The sequence below is a fragment of the Ascaphus truei genome, chromosome 11, assembly GCF_040206685.1.
Source record: "Ascaphus truei isolate aAscTru1 chromosome 11, aAscTru1.hap1, whole genome shotgun sequence".
Classification (NCBI taxonomy): Eukaryota; Metazoa; Chordata; class Amphibia; order Anura; family Ascaphidae; genus Ascaphus; species Ascaphus truei.
This window is the reverse complement of record NC_134493.1, coordinates 27,432,805-27,455,865: the sequence shown is the minus strand read 5'-3', so window position 1 is coordinate 27,455,865 and position 23,061 is coordinate 27,432,805. Positions and strand designations below refer to the sequence as shown.

Here is a 23,061-nt window from a genome sequence, read left to right as displayed (position 1 = left end):
AGTCATGCAAGCCAAAAGCTGTTGCAGCTTCTTACTGGCCGCATGACGCAGGGCATTTAAATACCAGGAAGTGACGCTCTACCTTCACCTGTATGTATTTAATGAACCAGGGAGTCCTCAGAGCTGCCATTAGCGCGGTTCAGCTTCCGGTGCCGGGGGAGAGGGGGGTGGGGGTGGGGGTGGAGGGGGCTTGTTTCCATCTTGGTTAAAAACCACACACACACACACACACACTGTATAAATACACAAGAGGGGAGACCCTCATCCAAGTGTGAAACAAGAAGGGCTGATGCTGACCCAAACTATAAATATACACACACACACACACACACACACTTCAATGACAAACTATGACACGGTGATATACACAACCATAGTCCTACACACACACACACACACACACATATAATAATGGCACCAATATAATTAATGTCCACATAATATATAAAGATATCGTACGCAGCGCAGATAACAGTGTACGCAGCGCTGTACATAAAACTTTGCAGGCATATCGAGTCCCCCTTCCAGTAGAGCTTACAATCTAATTGTGGTGCTTGAGGCACAGGCAGATTGATTGAGTGACTTCCCCAAGGTCACAAGGACAACAGACACTGGGATTTTAACCTACTTCAAAGGCAGTGGCGTTCCCACCACACTACTCTTCAGCACACAGGGCTCATGTGTAGTCATTTAGGAGAGCCGGGGTACACACTGCAGATTGTCCCATATCAAAGAGCGCTGTCCTGTTTCTACCCGGTCTCCCACTTCAATAACCAGTACCTAAAGCACAGGCCTGCTCTCTCTATCTTAGCCCGAGCCAGGGATTGACCCTGTCTTGCTGGCCCCCGGGCAGTGAATAGCTTTGACAGAAAAGGATTTGCCAGCAAAGTAGCCTATATGTGACTTTGACTGTTTGATATACAGCCCACCTAACTCGTTTGTAACCGGGAACTAGTCAGGCGACTTCTCCAAAAATACCGGACACAATGGTGAAAGGTGTGATGCGCTCGAGAGACACACACACACACACACCTCATCTTTTTCCAGTCCATGCTGTTTCCTCCTTTCCTTGGCCCCACTCCCAGACTCCCGAAACCTCCTTCTGATTAACTGCATTACCCAGCAGCAGCCAATCAGGATGGAGGAAGCTGCCCAGCCCCATTTAAACAGCCCTGCTCTCTCCCTGCTCAGGGAAATCCTGCAGCCCCCCAAGCGGGTCAGGTCACTATGTCCAGAGAGGTAACACCGGTATACACATACATGTCCAGAGAGGTAATACCGGTATACACATACACGCCCAGAGAGGTAATACCGGTATACACATACACGCCCAGAGAGGTAATACCGGTATACACATACACGCCCAGAGAGGTAATACCGGTATACACATACATGTCCAGAGAGGTAACACCGGTATACACATACACGCCCAGAGAGGTAACACCGGTATACACATACACGCCCAGAGAGGTAATACAGGTATACACATACACGCCCAGAGAGGTAATACAGGTATACACATACACGCCCAGAGAGGTAATACAGGTATACACATACACGCCCAGAGAGGTAATACCGGTATACACATACACGCCCAGAGAGGTAATACCGGTATACACATACACGCCCAGAGAGGTAATACCGGTATACACATACACGCCCAGAGAGGTAATACCGGTATACACATACATGTCCAGAGAGGTAACACCGGTATACACATACACGCCCAGAGAGGTAACACCGGTATACACATACACGCCCAGAGAGGTAATACCGGTATACACATACACGCCCAGAGAGGTAATACCGGTATACACATACACGCCCAGAGAGGTAATACCGGTATACACATACATGTCCAGAGAGGTAATACCGGTATACACATACACGGCCAGAGAGGTAATACCGGTATACACATACACGCCCAGAGAGGTAATACAGGTATACACATACACGCCCAGAGAGGTAATACAGGTATACACATACACGCCCAGAGAGGTAATATAAGTATACACATACACGCCCAGAGAGGTAATACAGGTATACACATACACGCCCAGAGAGGTAATAACGGTATACACATACACGCCCAGAGAGGTAATACCGGTATACACATACACGCCCAGAGAGGTAATACCGGTATACACATACACACGCCCAGAGAGGTAATACCGGTATATACATACATGTCCAGAGAGGTAATACCGGTATATACATACATGTCCAGTGTGTTGCCTCATTTTTTACTGGACACAGTGTCCAAATACAGGACAGTCCGGTTCAATGCTGGACACCTGGCATACCCTACTTAACTGTTTAAAGGAGAAATGCACCCACACTAACCTCCATTTTTTTGTTTTTACAGGATTGGATCCAGCAGTTTCCCAGAGCAGAATGGCACTATTTTCAGCTTTGGGAACCCCTTCAGTCTCCGAGATTCTTACTGGGGAAGTTGCTTCCTGTTTTAAAAGGAGGATTTAAATGTCCGTTCCACAGAAAAGCAGCAACTGATGATTTTGCCGCTTTCTATTGGCCCGAGATTTGGCAGCCATTTTGTTCACCCCGAGGGAGATTTTTACCCGGTAACTTCACCGATAAGGATCAGAGGGACCCGAGGGGAGTATTTCGCTAAAAAAAAAAAATTCTTCTAGCAGCAGAACGTGCTGGGTTAGCAGGTTACTGTGAGAAGTTAATAGCGGGAGAGTGTGTGCTGTGCCACACCCTGTGTTACCATGGGGATACTGATGTCAGAAGGGATATATAAAAGATAGCGTGAAGGGCCTTGAAGTCAGGTTCCTGGAGGACAAGAGGAGAGGAGCCTCTGGGGAGTAGATAGGGATGTTCATAAAGTAATAGCATAGACCAGGCCCCCCTGCTTTTGTTATGTTGGAGATAGGGACAGTGCCCCAGTAAATTAGGATTCAAAAGAAAATGGAGTCCAAAATATCTGAACAGATGGGAAAACGGTGCGTCACAGAGGGCCTCAGGAAAGAGGGCTCCCGGGTGTCAGTGGATCGGCTGTAGCCAATGGATGCGCATTAATATTCCTCGTCAGTCCGTAACGGAAGTGGCAGTTCCCGAACAGGCCAAACGTATTGTGGTCACTTGCAAAGGAGTCCTGTATGGGCCTAGTGTAACCGGGGTAATACCGATAATGAAACCGAAGCAACAACGGGGGGGCGGGTTCCACACAAGTAGGTCAATTAAGTCAATGCGCCTCCATTTGATGTGTTAAGAGTGGGCACTAATGGAAACACCATATTTATGCACGTCTGTTAAAAAACCAGAAGAACATTGTCATGTGAGTGAGAGCGGTCACTGTGCCCGGGGACACAAATAAAAGATTGTTGTATGACAAACGCTGCTGGCGCCCATCCTTTCCCATCCTCACTTGTAAAGCTTTACACTCTTCTGCCCCTCCTTACATCTCAGCCCTAATTTCTCGCTATGCACCATCCCGGCTCTTGCGTTCTTCTCAAGGATGTCTTCTCTCTATCCTCTTTGTGTCTAAAGCCCTCTCCCACCTTAAATCTTTCTCACTGACTGCCCCGCACCTCTGGAATGCCCTTCACTCAACCTTAAAGACCCACCTTAAAACACACCTGCTTAACGAAGCATTTGAGTAGCTCTGTGGCTGATAATTTACACCTCATACATAAAGCTTGGCCCCCTGCAGACGCACTTACCTGAACGCCCTCCTACTGTCTCTGTACGTTCTTCCTACCTACCAACTAGACTGTAAGCTCTTTGGAGCAGGGACTCCTTTTCCTAATGTTACTTTTATGTCTGAAGCACTTCTTCCCATAAGGCTGCGGCCAGGGTGAAGCTGAGTGGGCGTGTGCGCTCGCGCTCAGCGCGATCAAACACATTGCTACAATGTGTGTGGCCAGCGTGACAGCGTGCCCGTGAGCGCACGGAGCTCAGCTACTTGCAGTGACAAGCACATTTGTTTCTGCAGCTTGCTGGCGCATCATGTGAGGTTCGCCCAACGAGAGCGAACCAGCTCAGTGACGTCATGGCCGCGCCCCCCCGAGCGTGTTAACTGGCTGGCCACAAATCCCTCAAGCAAAATGAGCGCCGGGCGCCAGCGCGCTCTCATTCACCCTGGCCGCAGCCTTATGTGTATTATTTATTTATGATTGGCCCGTGTATTACTGCGGTGAAGCGCTATGTACAGTAATGGCGCTATATAAATAAAGACATACATACATCCTTGCTACCTCATCGCCCAGCCGCCTGAGTCCAGCCCGAGTCGCAGTAACCCCTGCTGAGTAGCCAGTCACAGTACACAATGTGATCTCCCTCTACGCCGAGCAGGGAGGGTTACGTGTGTTTGTTTATAGGTTTGAAGCAGGGGGTCTCCGGAGCTCAAACCCATTCATTTCAGCTCCGGGACCGCTGCTTCCCGAGATAATTACCTCCGTAGGGGGAGCCGGGAGCCGCTCCGGCTGAAGCTCCCGCATCACGCGGGCCAATAGGAAGCCACACCTGATGTCACTGCTTCCTATTGGCCCGCACGGTTGGGGAGTTTTGAAACTCCACCATTATGTGAACCCCAGCTAGCCAGCTGGAGCAGCTGCCGGCACTTCCAACGGAGCTCTGTATCTCGGGACGCAGGGGGTCCCCGGAGCGGAAATTCACGTTCTAGAGCAGAATGGGACATTAGACACGGCGGTTTCACCGCGACCAAATGGCCGCCACCGCTCCGCCGCAGTTGATTCGCTGCTGGAACCTCCGCTGCCTGCTTTGAAGATAAGTTTTATTATTGGTTGTGGTGGGGGGTTAATTTAAGGGCTTTACCCGTTAGGGTAGGCCGATGGGGTAAGGGCTTATGGTAAGAGGTTTTAGTTTAGGGGGTTTACTCACCTTGGTGGCTGCCTGCTATGTGGTCATCGGCGCTAGCGGCGAGAGTTGCGTCAAAACGGTCGCTACCAAATGTCCTAGATCAGTCCCAGAGACCCCTGCTTCAATCCTAGAACGCTAAAAAATAAAGGAAGGCAGGATTTCGGCTTTAAGCGCAGGTTATTAGCTGTGAGTGTAAGACGCACCTTCTATGAAGCTGCCTGTCTGCAGTACTAAATAATGCATCTGCATAACACCACCTCCCTGTCACATGCTGTCCAGTCACGAGTTCTGAAGTTTACTGGTTTCTTGACAGATCGCTTTAGATTAGCAAGGGGATGAACTTAGTAAGGCTTGGCCAGGCGTCACAGGTGAGTAAAGCTAGGCCAGGCGTGACAGGTGAGTAAAGCTAGGCCAGGCGTGACAGGTGAGTAAGGCTAGGCCAGGCGTGACAGGTGAGTAAGGCTAGGCCAGGCGTGACAGGTGAGTAAGGCTAGGCCAGGCGAGTAAGGCTAGGCCAGGCGTGACAGGCGAGTAAGGCTAGGCCAGGCGTGACAGGCGAGTAAGGCTAGGCCAGGCGTGACAGGCGAGTAAGGCTAGGCCAGGCGTGACAGGTGAGTAAGGCTAGGCCAGGCGTGACAGGCGAGTAAGGCTAGGCCAGGCGTAACAGGCGAGTAAGGCTAGGCCAGGCGTGACAGGTGAGTAAGGCTAGGCCAGGCGTGACAGGTGAGTAAGGCTAGGCCAGGCGTGACAGGCGAGTAAGGCTAGGCCAGGCGTGACAGGCGAGTAAGGCTAGGCCAGGCGTGACAGGCGAGTAAGGCTAGGCCAGGCATGACAGGCGAGTAAGGCTAGGCCAGGCGTGACAGGCGAGTAAGGCTAGGCCAGGCGTGACAGGTGAGTAAGGCTAGGCCAGGCGTGACAGGTGAGTAAGGCTAGGCCAGGCGTGACAGGTGAGTAAGGCTAGGCCAGGTGTGACAGGTGAGTAAGGCTAGGCCAGGCGTGACAGGCGAGTAAGGCTAGGCCAGGCGTGACAGGTGAGTAAGGCTAGGCCAGGCGTGACAGGTGAGTAAGGCTAGGCCAGGCGTGACAGGTGGGCTGGGAGAGATAGCTTTGGGCTCTGTCGTTATTAGGTCACGCCTTAAAACTGTCTTAATTCAAAAGGCGTAAACTAGGTTTGTACCATAAATGCAGCCTTAGAACAGAAGCTAATAAACACATAATCCCAGCAAACTCTAACCCCAGAACAGAAGCTGATAAACACATAATCCCAGCAAACTCTAACCCCAGAACAGAAGCTGATAAACACATAATCCCAGCAAACTCTAACCCCAGAACAGAAGCTAATAAACACATAATCCCAGCAAACTCTAACCCCAGAACAGAAGATGATAAACACATAATCCCAGCAAACTCTAACCCCAGAACAGAAGCTGATAAACACATAATCCCAGCAAACTCTAACCCCAGAACAGAAGCTAATAAACACATAATCCCAGCAAACTCTAACCCCAGAACAGAAGCTAATAAACACATAATCCCAGCAAACTCTAACCCCAGAACAGAAGCTAATAAACACATAATCCCAGCAAACTCTAACCCCAGAACAGAAGCTGGCAGAAATTTTTCAGGGCCGATAATACGGTTACTGAATTGGTTAACTTTTAAAATGAAATATATATATATATATATATATATATATATATATATATATATATATATATCTATCTCCCCGTGGTAGCGCATGGCGGAATATGGTGGCGCGCTTTACAAATAAACGGTAATATTTATTGTTTAAATTCATATACAAACACAAAGCTTGTTTTTGTTTCTCTTTACACAGAGGAGCAGGAGGTGTAAAAACATCATTATATACCTACCATGTGCAATATGAAATGAGTATGTGAAATGTTTTTATTTTTTAAAGCAGCAATGCCCCCCAGAATCCTGTATGAGTTTAACTCATCTAATGTCAGAATCTTGTCCCCTGAGCCTACCCTGGTCTTTTATTTTTGTGTGTATTTTAAAATCATCATTTTTTTTTTTTTAATGTCTAGCGTCGGACGTGACCTCGGTACCCGTTAGACATCACTGGGCTCTGTGGAGAGCTCCATTTTAACCTCCCGGATTGATCATATTTCAAATGCTCATGTCTCCTGAATAAAGAGTCGGATTTTAAAAATTAAAACAGCACTGGAAAGCATAAAAAGAGATCTTCTTCAATGCAAACAAAAAACAACCAAAAAAACCCTGCGATCAGCACAGACTGCTGCGGTAACTTGCAAAATACCCTGTCCGAGACTTCCCTAAAATTTAGCTTGTACCACAAGCCACAAAAATTATCAAGAAAAATACAGTCAGTCCAAGCACTCCTAAAAATATACGGTTGTGTGTGCGTGTATATATATATATATATATATATATATATATATATATATATATATATATATATATATATATATATATATATACAGTATATATATTTTTTAAATTTAATTTATTATGACTTTGCTGAATTGATCCTGATAAAAGATTAGATTTCATGTTGGTTGCGATACCTTTTAAAAGGTCAGAAAGACCATTGAGCTTTCAACTTCACCCAAGGCTCCCCTGCTCATTAAAAGGTCGCCAACATATGATAAATCTACTTAGAAATCGCATGATCTACATCACATGGAAAGATAGAAGCAGCGGGTTTGCTGCCTATGAGAGCACAGCAGCCATACTGAAAACATCCTAGCAATAGAAACATGTGTCCATCACAGGAAACAAAAAAAGGTAGGAATCACCGCTGACAGCAAAAGAAAGATCACAGAGGTGTCATATTTCTTCTCTAACCAGGAAAGATTTTCCCAAATATTAGGTTAGCCGTGGGGGGTACAGTGTTAAAGGTGTAATCTAACTGCAAGACATGCACTATAACTAAACAAAGTCTGCTTAGAAGCTGTTCATGCATATTTGTATACAAATACACATGTATTATTTGTATTACATGACCACACTATTAGTATATGAACGGTCTGTGGCAATACAAAAATATCTGTCCCCATTTTCCAACCGAGAGCTGCTTAGAGCCAGTGATCAGTGGAACATATATAGCATGTTGTATTAACGTGACAGACTTTAATCATGGTCACGGTTATTTTTTAACATTTGGTACATGATATGTTTAACCCCGTCAGTGCAGTGTTTTGCTGACCCCATCAGCACTAAAAAAGAGTTAACCCCACTGCTGTCAACGAAGTTTGCTGAAGGATCGTCCTGTTTTTAACCGGCAAAGCGCCATGTTGTCTGCCCTTCTACAATCCGGGCGATCGTCCTACAAAAAACATTTGCCCCTATAAACTTCCCTAGAGTCAAGTTCTTAAAGCCGCGGATCACCGCCTAAAATTTAATTTGGCCCCAGGAATTTCCCCCATCGAATGGCCGCTAAATGCCCTGTTCGAAAGATCGTTGAATATTTTACGGTTGGCGACTAGCGCCAAGTTACTGGCGGATTGCTGCGTTAACCCCTTGGCAAAGCAGGGGGGGGTTACACATCTTTAATTGCAATCAGTAGGAAATGAATAGGTTGAGGGCTTTGCTGCACAATTTTACAAAGGATCCTTTATAACTTTCCCAAACAAAAACCTACATTTTATCAGGGGGGAAAAAAAAATCCTACAGGGAGCAGGGTAACATGTGCACAATAATTTACACCAAGACGTTTGATAAATGCCTCTCGAGTGTATTTTAATAACTATCACAACACACTGCATTATCCCACAATACTGTACCGGAGTCCTGCACGGCGGTCCCCTGTCTGTGTACCTGCAGCCAGCCCAGCCCTAGTGAGTAGCACAGCCCTGCTGACAGGAAGCAGGAACTGGAACGTGAGATCATGAGACCTGGGAGAGTCGGCACACTGAACCGCTGCAGAGCAACTACAGGCTTGTCCTGTCTGCCGGAAGTCTAATCCTGAAGTGAAATCATTACTGCCATCTACTGTGGCTTTCGCAGAACTATACGTTATTACTTATACATTTTTTTTTTGGGGGGGGGGGGGGTGCATTTAAAAAAAATAAGTTGTGATGCCGACCTGCAGATCTCTTATTGTTTTACGTTAGTGGTTTCCAACCTTTTTTTTGGTTAAGGAACCGGATGTGAAATTCTGAGGAACCCCAACACTCTCTAATAGCGCGTCAGAGATTAGATGCATTGTAAGGAACCCCAACCCGCTCTAATAGCGCGCCTGAGATCAGATGCATTGTAAGGAACCCCAACCCTCTCTAATAGCGTATCTGAGATCAGATGCATTGTAAGGAACCCCAACCCTCTCTAACAGCGCGTCTGAGATCAGATGCATTGTAAGGAACCCCAACCCTCTCTAATAGCGCGTCCGAGATCAGATACATTGTATGAAACCCCAACCCTCTCTAATAGCGTGTCCGAGATCAGATGCATTGTAAGGAACCCCAACCCTCTCTAATAGCGCGTCCGAGCTCAGATGCATTGTAAGGAACCCCAACCCTCTCTAATAGCGCGTCCGAGATCAGATGCATTGTAAGGAACCCCAACCCTCTCTAATAGCGCGTCAGAGATCAGATGCATTGTAAGGAACCCCAACCCTCTCTAATAGCGCGTCTGAGATCAGATGCATTGTAAGGAACCCCAACCCTCTCTAATAGCGCGTCCGAGATCAGATGCATTGTAAGGAACCCCAACCCTCTCTAATAGCGCGTCTGAGATCAGATGCATTGTAAGGAACCCCAACCCTCTCTAATAGCGTATCTGAGATCAGATGCATTGTAAGGAACCCCAACCCTCTCTAACAGCGCGTCTGAGATCAGATGCATTGTAAGGAACCCCAACCCTCTCTAATAGCGCGTCCGAGATCAGATGCATTGTAAGAAACCCCAACCCTCTCTAATAGCGCGTCCGAGATCAGATGCATTGTAAGGAACCCCAACCCTCTCTAATAGCGCGTCCGAGCTCAGATGCATTGTAAGGAACCCCAACCCTCTCTAATAGCGCGTCCGAGATCAGATGCATTGTAAGGAACCCCAACCCTCTCTAATAGCGCGTCTGAGCTCAGATGCATTGTAAGGAACCCCAACCCTCTCTAATAGCGCGTCTGAGATCAGATGCATTGTAAGGAACCCCAACCCTCTCTAATAGCGCGTCTGAGATCAGATGCATTGTAAGGAACCCCAACCCTCTCTAATAGCGCGTCTGAGATCAGATGCATTGTAAGGAACCCCAACCCTCTCTAATAGCGCGTCCGAGATCAGATGCATTGTAAGGAACCCCAACCCTCTCTAATAGCGCGTCTGAGATCAGATGCATTGTAAGGAACCCCAACCCTCTCTAATAGCGTATCTGAGATCAGATGCATTGTAAGGAACCCCAACCCTCTCTAACAGCGCGTCTGAGATCAGATGCATTGTAAGGAACCCCAACCCTCTCTAATAGCGCGTCCGAGATCAGATGCATTGTAAGAAACCCCAACCCTCTCTAATAGCGCGTCCGAGATCAGATGCATTGTAAGGAACCCCAACCCTCTCTAATAGCGCGTCCGAGCTCAGATGCATTGTAAGGAACCCCAACCCTCTCTAATAGCGCGTCCGAGATCAGATGCATTGTAAGGAACCCCAACCCTCTCTAATAGCGCGTCCGAGATCAGATGCATTGTAAGGAACCCCAACCCTCTCTAATAGCGCGTCCGAGCTCAGATGCATTGTAAGGAACCCCAACCCTCTCTAATAGCGCGTCCGAGATCAGATGCATTGTAAGGAACCCCAACCCTCTCTAATAGCGCGTCTGAGCTCAGATGCATTGTAAGGAACCCCAACCCTCTCTAATAGCGCGTCTGAGATCAGATGCATTGTAAGGAACCCCAACCCTCTCTAATAGCGCGTCTGAGATCAGATGCATTGTAAGGAACCCCAACCCTCTCTAATAGCGCGTCTGAGATCAGATGCATTGTAAGGAACCCCAACCCTCTCTAATAGCGCGTCTGAGATCAGATGCATTGTAAGGAACCCCAACCCTCTCTAATAGCGCGTCTGAGATCAGATGCATTGTAAGGAACCCCAACCCTCTCTAATAGCGCGTCTGAGATCAGATGCATTGTAAGGAACCCCAACCCTCTCTAATAGCACATCTGTGATCAGATGCATTGTAAATTCTTCTGTATTTAGTACAATTTTAAAATGACCTGAAAATGACAGGGAAACTTTAGGGATGCCCGGAAAACGCAAGTGTTCCTAGCAACCCTGGTTGAAAAACTGCTTTAAAATGTTTGAAGTCAGTCTAACTCCCTTTTTAGCATCAGTGACCCTCTTCTTAATACTTAGATTGTAAGCTCTTCGGGGCAAGGATTCCTTTCCCTATTGTAACGCCGGGTCTCTCAGCTAGTTACTTCTATAAAGCGCTATGCACCTCGATGGCGCTGTATAAATAAAGATATATACATAGAATATTTAGTGAGGCTTTACTCTACTTGTTATGGATCTTGTATACCAGTGGTTTCCAGCCTGTTTTACACTGTGCACCCCCTGCTCGTAAACATTTGTTCCGCGAACCCATAATTAATCAATCTTATTCAGACTTATCAGACTAATTCTAACAAAACTGTGAGATCGATCCCAGGCAGCATCATGTCTTGAGATTGTGGGGGGAACAAACGCTTAATAACCCCCCCCCAAACAACTGCACCTCAGTGTGTGCGGACAGCGGGGGGTGGGGGTATAGCTGTCAATTACTGCAGGAGCTTCCCAAGTCACGCCCCACCCTGCCGGGTGTTCAAACCATTGTGGGGGGCAGCTTTGGAATCTCTTGCTGTAATTAGCTATACCACCTACACTAGGGTGCAGTTTGGGGTCTTCGAAGTGAGCAGTACCCACATGGGTTCAGAAACCCGTTATACTGCCTGGGACCCGCAATTGCATATTTGTTGGGAATCACTGTTTTGGACCTATTCATTTTTATATAACCTTTGTACACTTGTCCCTAGTAATATGGTGTCAGATGGTTAGCCTCACACCTCAGGGGTCTTCTTCTATGGCAATTTTGGCGCTAAATTGGTGAACATTTTGCGTGTTGTGCCTCTTGGCGTCAGTGTAGCAAGCACTTTGCACCCCTTTTTTGCACCATGTGCACCGGTTTGTGATTGCAGAGGTTTCAAAAGGAGAAGTTACATGATGCAAAGATTATAATGAGTTGTGCGCCAATCATCTTTTAATCTGCATCATCAAATCTGCCGAGTGTGAGGTGGGGTAAACTGTCTTGTTTAGAAACATACAGCCAGATATAAGGAAATGAAGCAACAAGCTTGGTACATATGACACAATTTGGAGCAGTGAGTGAAAGTCAATTTTCTTGCACGTTAAAACATAGGCCATTATGATGCTAAGAATTTGGGGTGACACCTTAAAATAATGCTAGTCACCTGGCTACAGCTTCAGCTTTCACTGCTTTTTATATTGGAATTAGGAGATGTAACATCTGATGGGTCAGGATCACACTCTCCCATACACGAGTTATCCCCATACACTGATTGGACAACCCATTGGATCAACGTTCACAAAGCTTCCTAATGAATCATTAGATTGTATAGGCTGAACCAATAGAATGTTATATATATACATATACATACACACATATATATATATATATATATATATACATATATATATATATACACATACATACATACATAAACAACCTACCACACGCATTCCTCTAGTGACCACATACAACCCTACCCTAGAGGGTATACGAAAAATAATCAAAGATCTGCAACCCATGCTGACAGAGGATGCGACATTAAAAGAAATCTTTCCCAAACCTCCCATTCTTGCATTCCGGCAACCACCAAACCTCAAACAGAAATTAGTCAGCAGAAAACTTCACAACGATTTTAAAGACATGGATAATGGCACAAAACCGTGCAGCAATAAACGCTGCAAACATATTTGCCAAGATCCCAAAGCCAGTCACAACCATAGAACATTCAATGTTAAAGGATCATACAGCTGCACATCCAGGAATATAGTGTATATGATTCAGTGAAACAAATGTGACCAAGGTTGCTACATTGGGGAAACCAGCCAAAAACTACAAGGAAGAATGAATATGCACAGACACTCTATACTCCATCACGAAGAAGGAAGATACTGCTCACCTGTGGGACATCACTTCTCACAACCAGATCATTCCATAAATGATCTAAAAATCAAAATCCTCAATGGAATGTTTAAAAGCACCCAAGACCGGAAAACATTTTAACTCAGAATGATAAGACTCTTTGACACCAAAACCAAAGGACTTAATGCGGACATGGGTTTTTTCACACCCTATCAAAATTGTTTGTAATTATCCTGCTTGCCTCTATTCTTAGCCACACTCTCTCTCCCCCCCAGCATCCCTCCCCCTCCCCACCTTTCTTTGACACTGTCCCCTGGCTTCAAACACTTTTAACACCCTACCTTATCTACAGTAAATATCTGTTTTTTCCCCCTCTCTCTACATTGTTTTAGCCATTGAATCCTTTGTATATCAGTATTGCTTAACCTGAAGAAGAGAGGATAACTCTCGAAAGCTTGTCCTATGATATAAATTGTTAGTCCAATAAAAAAGGTATCACCTAATACTGAAGAACTCATTTATTCTGCACTATCGCAACTGGACTAACACGGATATATATAGATATATATAGATATATATATATATATATATAGATATATATATATATATATATATCTATATATATATATATATATATATATATGTTTCTGTATAGATCATACGGGCACAGTGGGATTATAGGTAGAACCTTGTTAACAGACAATAGGGTCATATTTGTGTCGGTATAGGAATGGTTGACACACATTAATGATATGGTTACAAGGCTGGCTAGTACACAGGGAGGCTGAAGCGTGTCGAGTTTGTCTCAGACTGCAATGGAGTCTCAATAATAACAATCAGTATTTATCCATTAACATTGGATCTCTGATATAGGGCTGACCAGTGCACAGGAAGGCTGCAGTGTGTATATAGGCGGGTTAGGAATTAGGCTCTCGGTAGACAGTGTATATACACAGCAGACCCGAAAAAACTGTGTCAAAGAACACCCACCAGGATGAGGAGACAGCAGAAGGATCCCAATTGTGTGCGCTCATTGTAATATAACATGTGGGAGTGGACATCCCATATAGGACCGTGACACAACTAATATTACACTATATACAGGTCCACAGTAAAAGGGACAAATGGTCCCAGATAATTGAATTGTAATAATTAGTATTCGTTAAAATCAATTTATTAATAAATATTAAAATAATAAGGGCCACATATAGACAACAGACGTCCAACACAACTCACAAGCCATATATTGTGGCCAATAAGTCCAGCACAATTGCCCAAGGTTGCTGTGAGTGGGACCAGTGTGCCGTGGTCCAATGGGTCGGGAATAGGAATTAAATAATTATCCCTAGATGCATACCCCTACACACATAGGGATGGAGGGAATATGTATAGTTGAGGAAGGGAAGGTGCCCTATGAACTAAATCTCCACTGACCCTATATCCGATTCCCAATTGTAACGCTTGCGCTCACCACGAACAAGGCGGGACCCCTGCACTGATGTGGGAAAGTATAGAACCGCGCACCCACAGCAGCGGAGGCACGCCTGGAGGGTGGATAGTCAACATCGCCGGGTCTGGGCTGGAGAGAGTGGGTTAGCCTTGATACTTGCCGAGGTCGTAGGTAGGTGCCAAGAGAGTAGTCAGTGTCCGGAGTGCCGTGGTCTGGGGTTGGAGCCAGTAGGAAGATAGTTGGTCTGATAGCCGTGGTCAAGGATGGAGAAGTGCGGATGGTCAGAGGCAAGCCGGGGTCGGTAATCCAGAGAGAGGTCCTAAAGTCAAGCCGGGTCGGTTCACAGATGAGATAAACAGCAGAGGGTTAAAGCACAACAGAGGCAAGGTAGGGACGCTGGAACACAAGGCTACCGTGAGCTATGCTCAGCCAAAGAATGAAAGGAAAGACTGAGCATATATAGGAGAGCTGGACAAATAGGACTGAGGGGAGGAGCGGAGGCGCGGCCTCAGCGATAGGCTGCAAGGTGCAGGAGACAGGTGGGATAGAGATTAGTGTTGCCGCGCAGCTGGGGAACGGTGCACGCGCGTCACGTGTGCGCGCCGTGCAGGACGGCTGCGCGGTACCAAGTTCCGTGTGAACCTTGAAAGCCCTCCAAGGCGCGCGCTCTGTAAGGTGCGCGGGAGACTGTACAGCAGGAGGCAAGGAGGAAGCGCGCCGCGGGGGACGCGCTCCCCAATTCCTCACACCAATACAACGGACGTTTCAGAATCAATACCTAACGATCAGGGGACTGTGTCACCGATTTCAGAAAACAACTCAGTAGACCTAATATACCAATGTTGTGCTTGATAAATGTATTCATGAGTATTGAGCACTGAAAACCAGATATAGATATAACATAAGTGGTCATAAGTATTGAACACTAGAATACTATTGTCAATATAGCTAATAGTAGTACCAAGCAGGCCACTGCATAGATACGCAGTGAGCGCTACAGTGATATAGTATATATAGCAAATAACAGTATCCAATTGCCCGCTGTTTGAGTATACAGTGCTGTACAGCTCAGAGAATAATAATAATAATAATAATAATAAAGAGACTGTAAACCAATGACTGATGTGGGCTGAGGGTGGGTATCGGTTGTACCACATGTGAGCACTCTGAGTGAATGTAATAACAGGCATGTTATGCCTGCAGCTGCCACACAGTATATGTGCTGGTGACCATGTACAATACATACAACAAATCCTCCACGTGACCAGTGCTCCTATTGCACACTGTGACAGATATTGCTGAATTACCTAGGGACAGTGGTACACAGGGAGCTGGGGGTATCTCCCCCTGCACACACACCCCGGCACACATGGGGAGGGGGAACCACAGGAGCCTATTACACGCGCGCTCCGAGGTACTGCACTGCCTCCTCCCGTGCAGAAAAATTCAAACACGCGGCACACACACACACACACACACACACACACACACACACACACACACACACACACACACACACACACACACACACACACACACACACACACACACACACACACACACACACACACACACACACACACACACACACACACACACACACACACACACACACACACACACACACACACACACACACACACACACACACACACACACACACACACACACACACACACACACACACACACACACACCTCCGGTCGGTAGGTGTCGCTGTGAGCAGTAATTCGGCTCCCCAGAGCACAGCTGGGAACAGACAGAGGAATCCGCGGCTCCCGCCAGGTAACCAGCGCGAAGTCAGAGGGGAGGGGAGGGGGTCATTATGTATATCACTGTGTGAGGAAGGCGGGGGCTCCCCCTGTTAGAGGAGTATGGGATGGGGGGGCAGGGACTACCCCTGTTAGAGGAGTATGGGATGGGGGGGCAGGGACTACCCCTGTTAGAGGAGTATGGGATGGGGGGGCAGGGACTACCCCTGTTAGAGGAGTATGGGATGGGGGGGCTGGGAGTCTCCCTGTTAGAGGAGTATGGGATGGGGGGGCTGGGAGTCTCCCTGTTAGAGGAGTATGGGATGGGGGGGCTGGGAGTCCCCCTGGTAGGAGTATGGGATGGGGGGGCTGGGAGTCTCCCTGTTAGAGGAGTATGGGATGGGGGGGGCTGGGAGTCCCCCTGGTAGGAGTATGGGATGGGGGGGGCTGAGAGTCCCTCTGTTAGAGGAGTATGGGATGGGGGGGCAGGGACTACCCCTGTTAGAGGAGTATGGGATGGGGGGGCAGGGACTACCCCTGTTAGAGGAGTATGGGATGGGGGGGCAGGGACTACCCCTGTTAGAGGAGTATGGGATGGGGGGGCTGGGAGTCTCCCTGTTAGAGGAGTATGGGATGGGGGGGCTGGGAGTCTCCCTGTTAGAGGAGTATGGGATGGGGGGGCTGGGAGTCCCCCTGGTAGGAGTATGGGATGGGGGGGGCTGAGAGTCCCCCTGTTAGAGGAGTATGGGATGGGGGGGCAGGGACTACCCCTGTTAGAGGAGTATGGGATGGGGGGGCAGGGACTACCCCTGTTAGAGGAGTATGGGATGGGGGGGCTGGGAGTCTCCCTGTTAGAGGAGTATGGGATGGGGGGGCTGGGAGTCTCCCTGTTAGAGGAGTATGGGATGGGGGGGCTGGGAGTCCCCCTGTTAGAGGAGTATGGGATGGGGGGCTGGGAGTCCCCTGTTAGGGGGGGTCCCAGCCCCCCATACTCCTGTCAGAGGAGTATGGGATGGGGGGGCTGGGAGTCCCCCTGGTAGGAGTATGGGATGGGGGGGCTTGGACTCCCCCTGTCAGAGGAGTATGGGATGGGGGGGCTGGGACTCCCCCTGTTAGAGGAGTATGGGATGGGGGGGGGGCTGGGACTCCCCCTGTCAGAGGAGTATGGGACAGGGGATGGGACTCCCCCTGTTAGGGGAGTATGGGGGAGGGGAGTGATTCCCTTTTGTTAGAGGATGGGATTGGGAATGTGTGACCCCCCCCAAATAGAGGGGTGTGGGAGTTGACTGAATTGTTGAGCTTCCTGTTAGAGGGATCACACGACTCCCCCAACAGGAACTAGTTCACCACAGGTGGCTGTTAATGACACTTCCTCACAGTTCCAACTGGGGGATATATATTATTATTACTATTATTATTTTTAATAACAAGTGATCAAGGGAGCGTTCAAGGTGTGACGTTGGAATCAGAGGCTGGAAATATTATAAGGCTCATATATAGACACCTTTTCCTAAAAAGAATAGCAAGAAAGTGTGAAAACCTCCTGCACAACTGAAAAAAACATAGGTCTATTTAAAAGGCTCATTTGCTTAAGTTCTCCGCATTGCTTTACATTGCATCATGTCTGTGTAACAAAGGAGTTATTTGGACGCATCTTCTGATCAAAACATGATTGAAGCCTGCCAACCTCATCAAGGTAACCTCCGTTTAGCAGGTACCAACACTGAATATACCTCATTTCTTATTGTCCTATGGACTAAACTTAAGTATGTGAAAGTGCCCTGAAGGGGTTAAATAAAATGAAGCATATGATTATTTGTGATTTAGTGCCATTAAAAGCCAGTAACAACGTTCCCTTATTATAAAGGTAAACTGTGGGTGCCCAAATACCCTGGTGTGAAATATTAATACTTGCAGGCATGTAAATAAAATGCCGGGGGAGGCGTGAGGCCTCTGCAACGCCTACCTGCTCTCAGCCGGCGCGACATAAAATAGCCCCGTGTCATATGATGCCGCGAAGCCCGAGAGCAGGCAAGGGGGGCGCGAACTGACATTTGCGCACCCCTGGTCTAAACCAGTCTCTACTGAAGAGTATGTATGTCTTTACATACATGTCTTTACATACATGTCTTTACATACATACTCTTCAGTGGAGAGTGGTGTAGACCAGGGGTGCGCAAACTCTTCCGTTCGCGCCCCCCCCTTGCCTGCTCTCGGGCTTCGCGGCATCATGTGACACGTTGCTATTTTACGTCGCGCCGCAGAAGAGCCGGCTGAGAGCAGGTAGACGTTGCAGATGTCTCACGCCTCTCCCGGCATTTTATTTACATGCCTGGGGGAAGAACGCGGGGCCTCTGCATTCGCCGCGCCCCCCCCCCTAGAAGATCCCGTGCGTCCCCCAGTCCGCGCACCCCTGGTGTAGACTGACGATGAGGTGTATAATACCTTTTATGCTGATTGGAGAAGTAATTTTATTATTGGCTTTGGCCAGCTTTTAACTGCACTAAATCACAGATAAGTGAACGCTCCATTTATTTAACCCCTTCAGGGCACTTTCACATACTTCCCATTTTATTATACAGACTTAGGTTCTAAATGTAAAAACGTCACTAGTATATTTTAGCCCAATTGGTACAAAGGGAGGATTCCTGCACATGAACTGTTTTTTGTTTTACATATATGTAAGGCCAATCCTTTAACCAGCTGCATTCTTCACAAAGGGAGGAGCGCAGGTAATAGGTACAGTATTTGTTTTCTATACATGTTAGGCCAATTATTTTCCATGCTGCATACTCCATAAGGGCATCTAATTATAGTGTTACTGATACATTCCGTCATAGGGGCAGGTTATAGTCTCACTTGGTTTCTGTTTTACTGAACAGATACTAAGAGGTGTATGGCTCCTCCCTTCAGGACAGCGCTCCTACCAATTCTCCAATTAGCATAATGGTATAATACACCTCATTGTCAGTCTACACATCACCCTCCACTGAAGAGCAGGTGAGCGTCTATGACTGACAGAGATCTGTGTAAGTATTAATATTTCCCACTAGGGTATTTGTGCACCCGCAGTTGCCTTTATAATAAGGGAACTCGGATACTGGCTTTGGCCAGCTTTTAACTGCACCAAATCCCAAAAGCATATGTCATTTATTTAACCCCTTCAGGGCACTTTAACACACCACAAAGTTTAGTCCATAGGACAATAAGAAATGACATATATTCAGTGTAGGTAGCTGCTAAACGGAGGTAGCCTTGACGGGGTTGCGGCTTGAATCAGGTTTTGATCAAAAGATGCCGCCACACGACTCCTTTGTCACGCAGACGTAGGTTCTTAATGGAAACGTGTCACTAGTGTGTTTTGGCCCAATTGGTACAAAGGGAGGAGCGCAGGAACGGTTCTTTGTTTGCAGGATGGACACGCATGAAATCCAGCTGTTTCTCCTCCCCTGACAATGGGAACTGCAGCGAATGTAATGCATTTCCGTGCCCCCTGGCAGCGGAAAAGGGGTTAATAAGAGGGGTGGCTTGACCTATAATGTTGTTCGTTAAAATAAGTGCAAATACACAATACCCATACGTTTTTCTGCTTGCCTTTCAACCGGTCCCGAAACCGGCGTTATTCACCCTGTTTTCACGTGGTATACGTTTTTAACCCTTTTGAGTGCCGAAGCCCCTTCGGAACAGGACGATCTCGTGGTCTCAACTGAGCCACTGATTGAGCCACCTGTGCTGAAGCAGGGATATCCTGAAAACCTGACCTGTTGGTGGCCCTTGAAGATTGGAGCTGGCCACCCATGCACGAGAGCTTTTTTTCTGCTGCTTTAGGGGGCGGCCCCAGTCACTTCTACAGCGCACAGCTCGGCGTGCGCTGTGCTATCAAGCCCCGCCCCCCAGTCCGGCCGGTCCCAGTCCCTCCCGCTGGGGAAAGGTGCGCGACAGGTTTTCAGGGAGGCAGGGTAATTTGAAATTAGCATCCGCGACGGAGGCGTGGCCACGCCCCCCGCCGGCGGTTCAGCCAATAAGGGCGAACCAGCCGCGGGACGTCATGGCCACGTCCCCGCAAACCCACAGCCACGCCGCCTCCCGTCGCAAACCTTCCCTCTCCCCTCAGACTGCCTATCGCGGTGTAGCGCTGTGCACGCGCTGCCCCCCCAGCCAGCGCGCGTGCCACAGTGAAGACTGGGGACTCAGCCTTACACAGCTTGTGCAGCAACGCCTGGGGCAAGGAAATACACGATCATTGGTTTCCTGGGGACAGTTTTTACAACGCTAGTTTCACATGTGTTGTTCTTGCCAACCAAAATGAGGCATGTGATATGTATGTATATCTTTATATAGCGTCATCTATGTACAGGATGTCCTCGTTATCCAACGTCTCACTTTACAACGAATGGCATATCCAACGCTTTACAATGCCACCCTATGGGCCGTTATCCGACGCCTGAATGCGTTATCCAACGCTCACCGCCACTGATTAACATGGGACTCACTTTACAGCGGTTTCACTATCCAACGCTACTTCCAGAACGGGTTCCGGTGGATAACCAGGGACTGCCTGCACATAGCGCTTCACAGCAGTAATACACGTGATGTACTCAAACACAATAATAATAATAGCAGGTTCTTGGATAGCGCTGCTAATTTTACGTAGCGCTTTACAGAGACATTTTGTGATGACTTCTACTGCTACATGGAAAAAAGAGAATAATACTGGGGATGAATGCTTTCCCCCCACACAGCCTTGTTAGAAGTGCAATGATTAGTACCCTCTGCTCTCACCATTTTATTAATGGCGAATATGTAGCTGGTTAATCTACTAACTGGCCCTAAATATAAGTAGGAAAAAAATCAAAGAGCAGGGAAGCGGTTAAAGTAGCATAAGGCTACGCTTATAGTGCTGGCAACGGCGACACGACTGATGACGTCAGCCGTCGCAAATAGCGAAACTTATCATTTGAATTTTAGCGACGGTAGCCAGCGACGTCACTAAAGGGGGCGGGCCGCGGTCTCTGGTTTAGAGACAGTCACATGTGGCGACTGTCTCTAAAAAAAATCAAATAGACTCGGCTTCAAAATTTCGGGTCGCTCCGTCGCGCTTACTATAAGCACTTGCGACAGCGTCAGTGTATTTGATTCGGAGCGATGTGTCGGCACAAGTCACTGTAAGCGCAGCCTCATTCTACCTGTGGAAATGCCCACAGTGTTAGCAATGGTGTCCCTGCCTGCAGACCATTGACTTAGCTCACGGGCGGCCAACTCCAGTCCTCAAGAGTCACCAACAGGTCAGGTTTGGGAATCTCCCTGCTTCAGCACAGGTGGCTCAATCATTGACTGAGCCACCTGTGCTGAAGCAGGGATATCTTCAAAACCTGACCTGATGGTGATGCTTGAGGACTGGAGTTGGCCACCCGTGAGCTAGAGTAATAAGCAGGAGAGTAATTCCCTGTAGCATGGGGTTTGTTTCTTGCTTGTTATAGGGTCAGGACCTGTAATTCTTGGCATGCCTGAAGAAGTTGGGGCCCATTTACTAAACGGTGCAATTCCATTTTCCAGTGCCGGACGACACCTTTCAGCCCATTCACTGGGTTGGGCTCTCTAGTGTCTCTTAGCACTGGATGGTGTCTTGTGGCTTAGCGCCAATTAGTAAATATGGGCCGTTATGAAGTTGGATGTGCATAGCTATACTTGGTACTGCTTTATATATTTTTTAATATTCAGTTAACCTTTACTTTAATGGCTCAATTATAGTAGGCAACGGTTATTGCATTTGCACTAAAACGAAAGTACACTGGGCCATATTTATTAACCCCTTGCCGCAGGGCGCGCATAGCGACTTCGTCATGGGCGCTGGCACGCTGGGGGCCACATGACGACGTAATAAAGCGATTGATGAAACGGTTAGAGACCGTGGCATGCATTCTGAATAAATCAAGTGTGTTGGGAGCGCGACGGATACATTCAGATGCACGGAGGCACATGGGGCAATAAGGCCTCCGTGCAGCTTTATACACAGGATGTTATGGGTAGTAAAAAAGTGCCAAACCCCCTCCACCGTACCGCAAAAATCCCACCGCTCTATAATGCGGTCTAGGACACTGGGTCACGACCCAATGACCGCCGGCGCTGTGCTGAGACTCGCCCTGCCGCCGGCGCTGTGCTGAGACTCGCCCTGCCGCCGGCGCTGTGCTGAGACTCGCCCTGCCGCCGGCGCTGTGCTGAGACTCGCCCTGCCGCCGGCGCTGTGCTGAGACCCGCCCTGCCGCCGGCGCTGTGCTGAGACCCGCCCTGCCGCCGGCGCTGTGCTGAGACTCGCCCTGCCGCCGGCGCTGTGCTGAGACTCGCCCTGCCGCCGGCGCTGTGCTGAGACTCGCCCTGCCGCCGGCGCTGTGCTGAGACTCGCCCTGCCGCCGGCGCTGTGCTGAGACTCGCCCTGCCGCCGGCGCTGTGCTGAGACTCGCCCTGCCGCCGGCGCTGTGCTGAGACTCGCCCTGCCGCCGGCGCTGTGCTGAGACTCGCCCTGCCGCCGGCGCTGTGCTGAGACTCGCCCTGCCGCCGGACCCGGCGCTGTCACCTAGCACCCAGACCCGGCGCTGTACACCCTGCACCCAGCACCGGCGCTTTACACCCTGCACCCAGCACCGGCGCTGTACACCCAGCACCGGCGCTGTACACCCTGCACCCAGCACCGGCGCTGTACACCCTGCACCCAGCACCGGCGCTGTACACCCTGCACCCAGCACCGGCGCTGTACACGCTGCACCCAGCACCGGCGCTGTACACCCTGCACCCAGCACCGGCGCTGTACACCCTGCACCCAGCACCGGCGCTGTACACCCTGCACCCAGCACCGGCGCTGTACACCCTGCACCCAGCACCGGCGCTGTACACCCT

At 48.5% G+C, this 23,061-nt stretch overlaps 2 protein-coding genes and 1 long non-coding RNA gene across 10 annotated transcripts in view; 2 read left to right on the top strand and 1 right to left on the bottom strand.

Moving 5' to 3' along the window:
* Positions 1-3,426, top strand: part of LOC142463102 (uncharacterized) — an 84,948-nt gene extending 81,522 nt beyond the window's left edge. The window contains exon 3 of the long non-coding RNA XR_012787374.1: positions 2,366-3,426. This is a non-coding gene — a long non-coding RNA (uncharacterized LOC142463102). The remainder of the gene's footprint in view (positions 1-2,365) is intronic.
* The window catches only part of LOC142463100 (alpha-N-acetylgalactosaminidase-like), a 28,491-nt gene extending 19,716 nt beyond the window's left edge, over positions 1-8,775 (bottom strand). For 2 of the 8 annotated variants that reach the window (XM_075565400.1, XM_075565399.1), the window contains exons 1-2: positions 8,616-8,775; positions 4,867-4,980 (exon numbers count right to left, since the gene is read on the bottom strand). Coding sequence is in view for 3 of the 8 variants with exons in the window: in XM_075565396.1 (XP_075421511.1) it covers positions 8,650-8,721 (72 nt within the window). In the remaining 5 variants the exon portion in view is untranslated. Of the gene's footprint in view, positions 1-2,343; positions 2,460-4,866; positions 4,981-8,615 lie in introns of all 8 variants that reach the window. The other 6 variants (XM_075565397.1, XM_075565398.1, XM_075565401.1 and 3 more) reach the window with 6 other exon arrangements.
* A 7,301-nt stretch (positions 8,776-16,076) lies between these two features.
* Positions 16,077-23,061, top strand: part of ZC3H7A (zinc finger CCCH-type containing 7A) — an 80,925-nt gene continuing 73,940 nt past the window's right edge. The window contains 1 exon segment of the mRNA XM_075565393.1: positions 16,077-16,201. The gene's annotated coding sequence lies outside the window, so the exon portion shown is untranslated.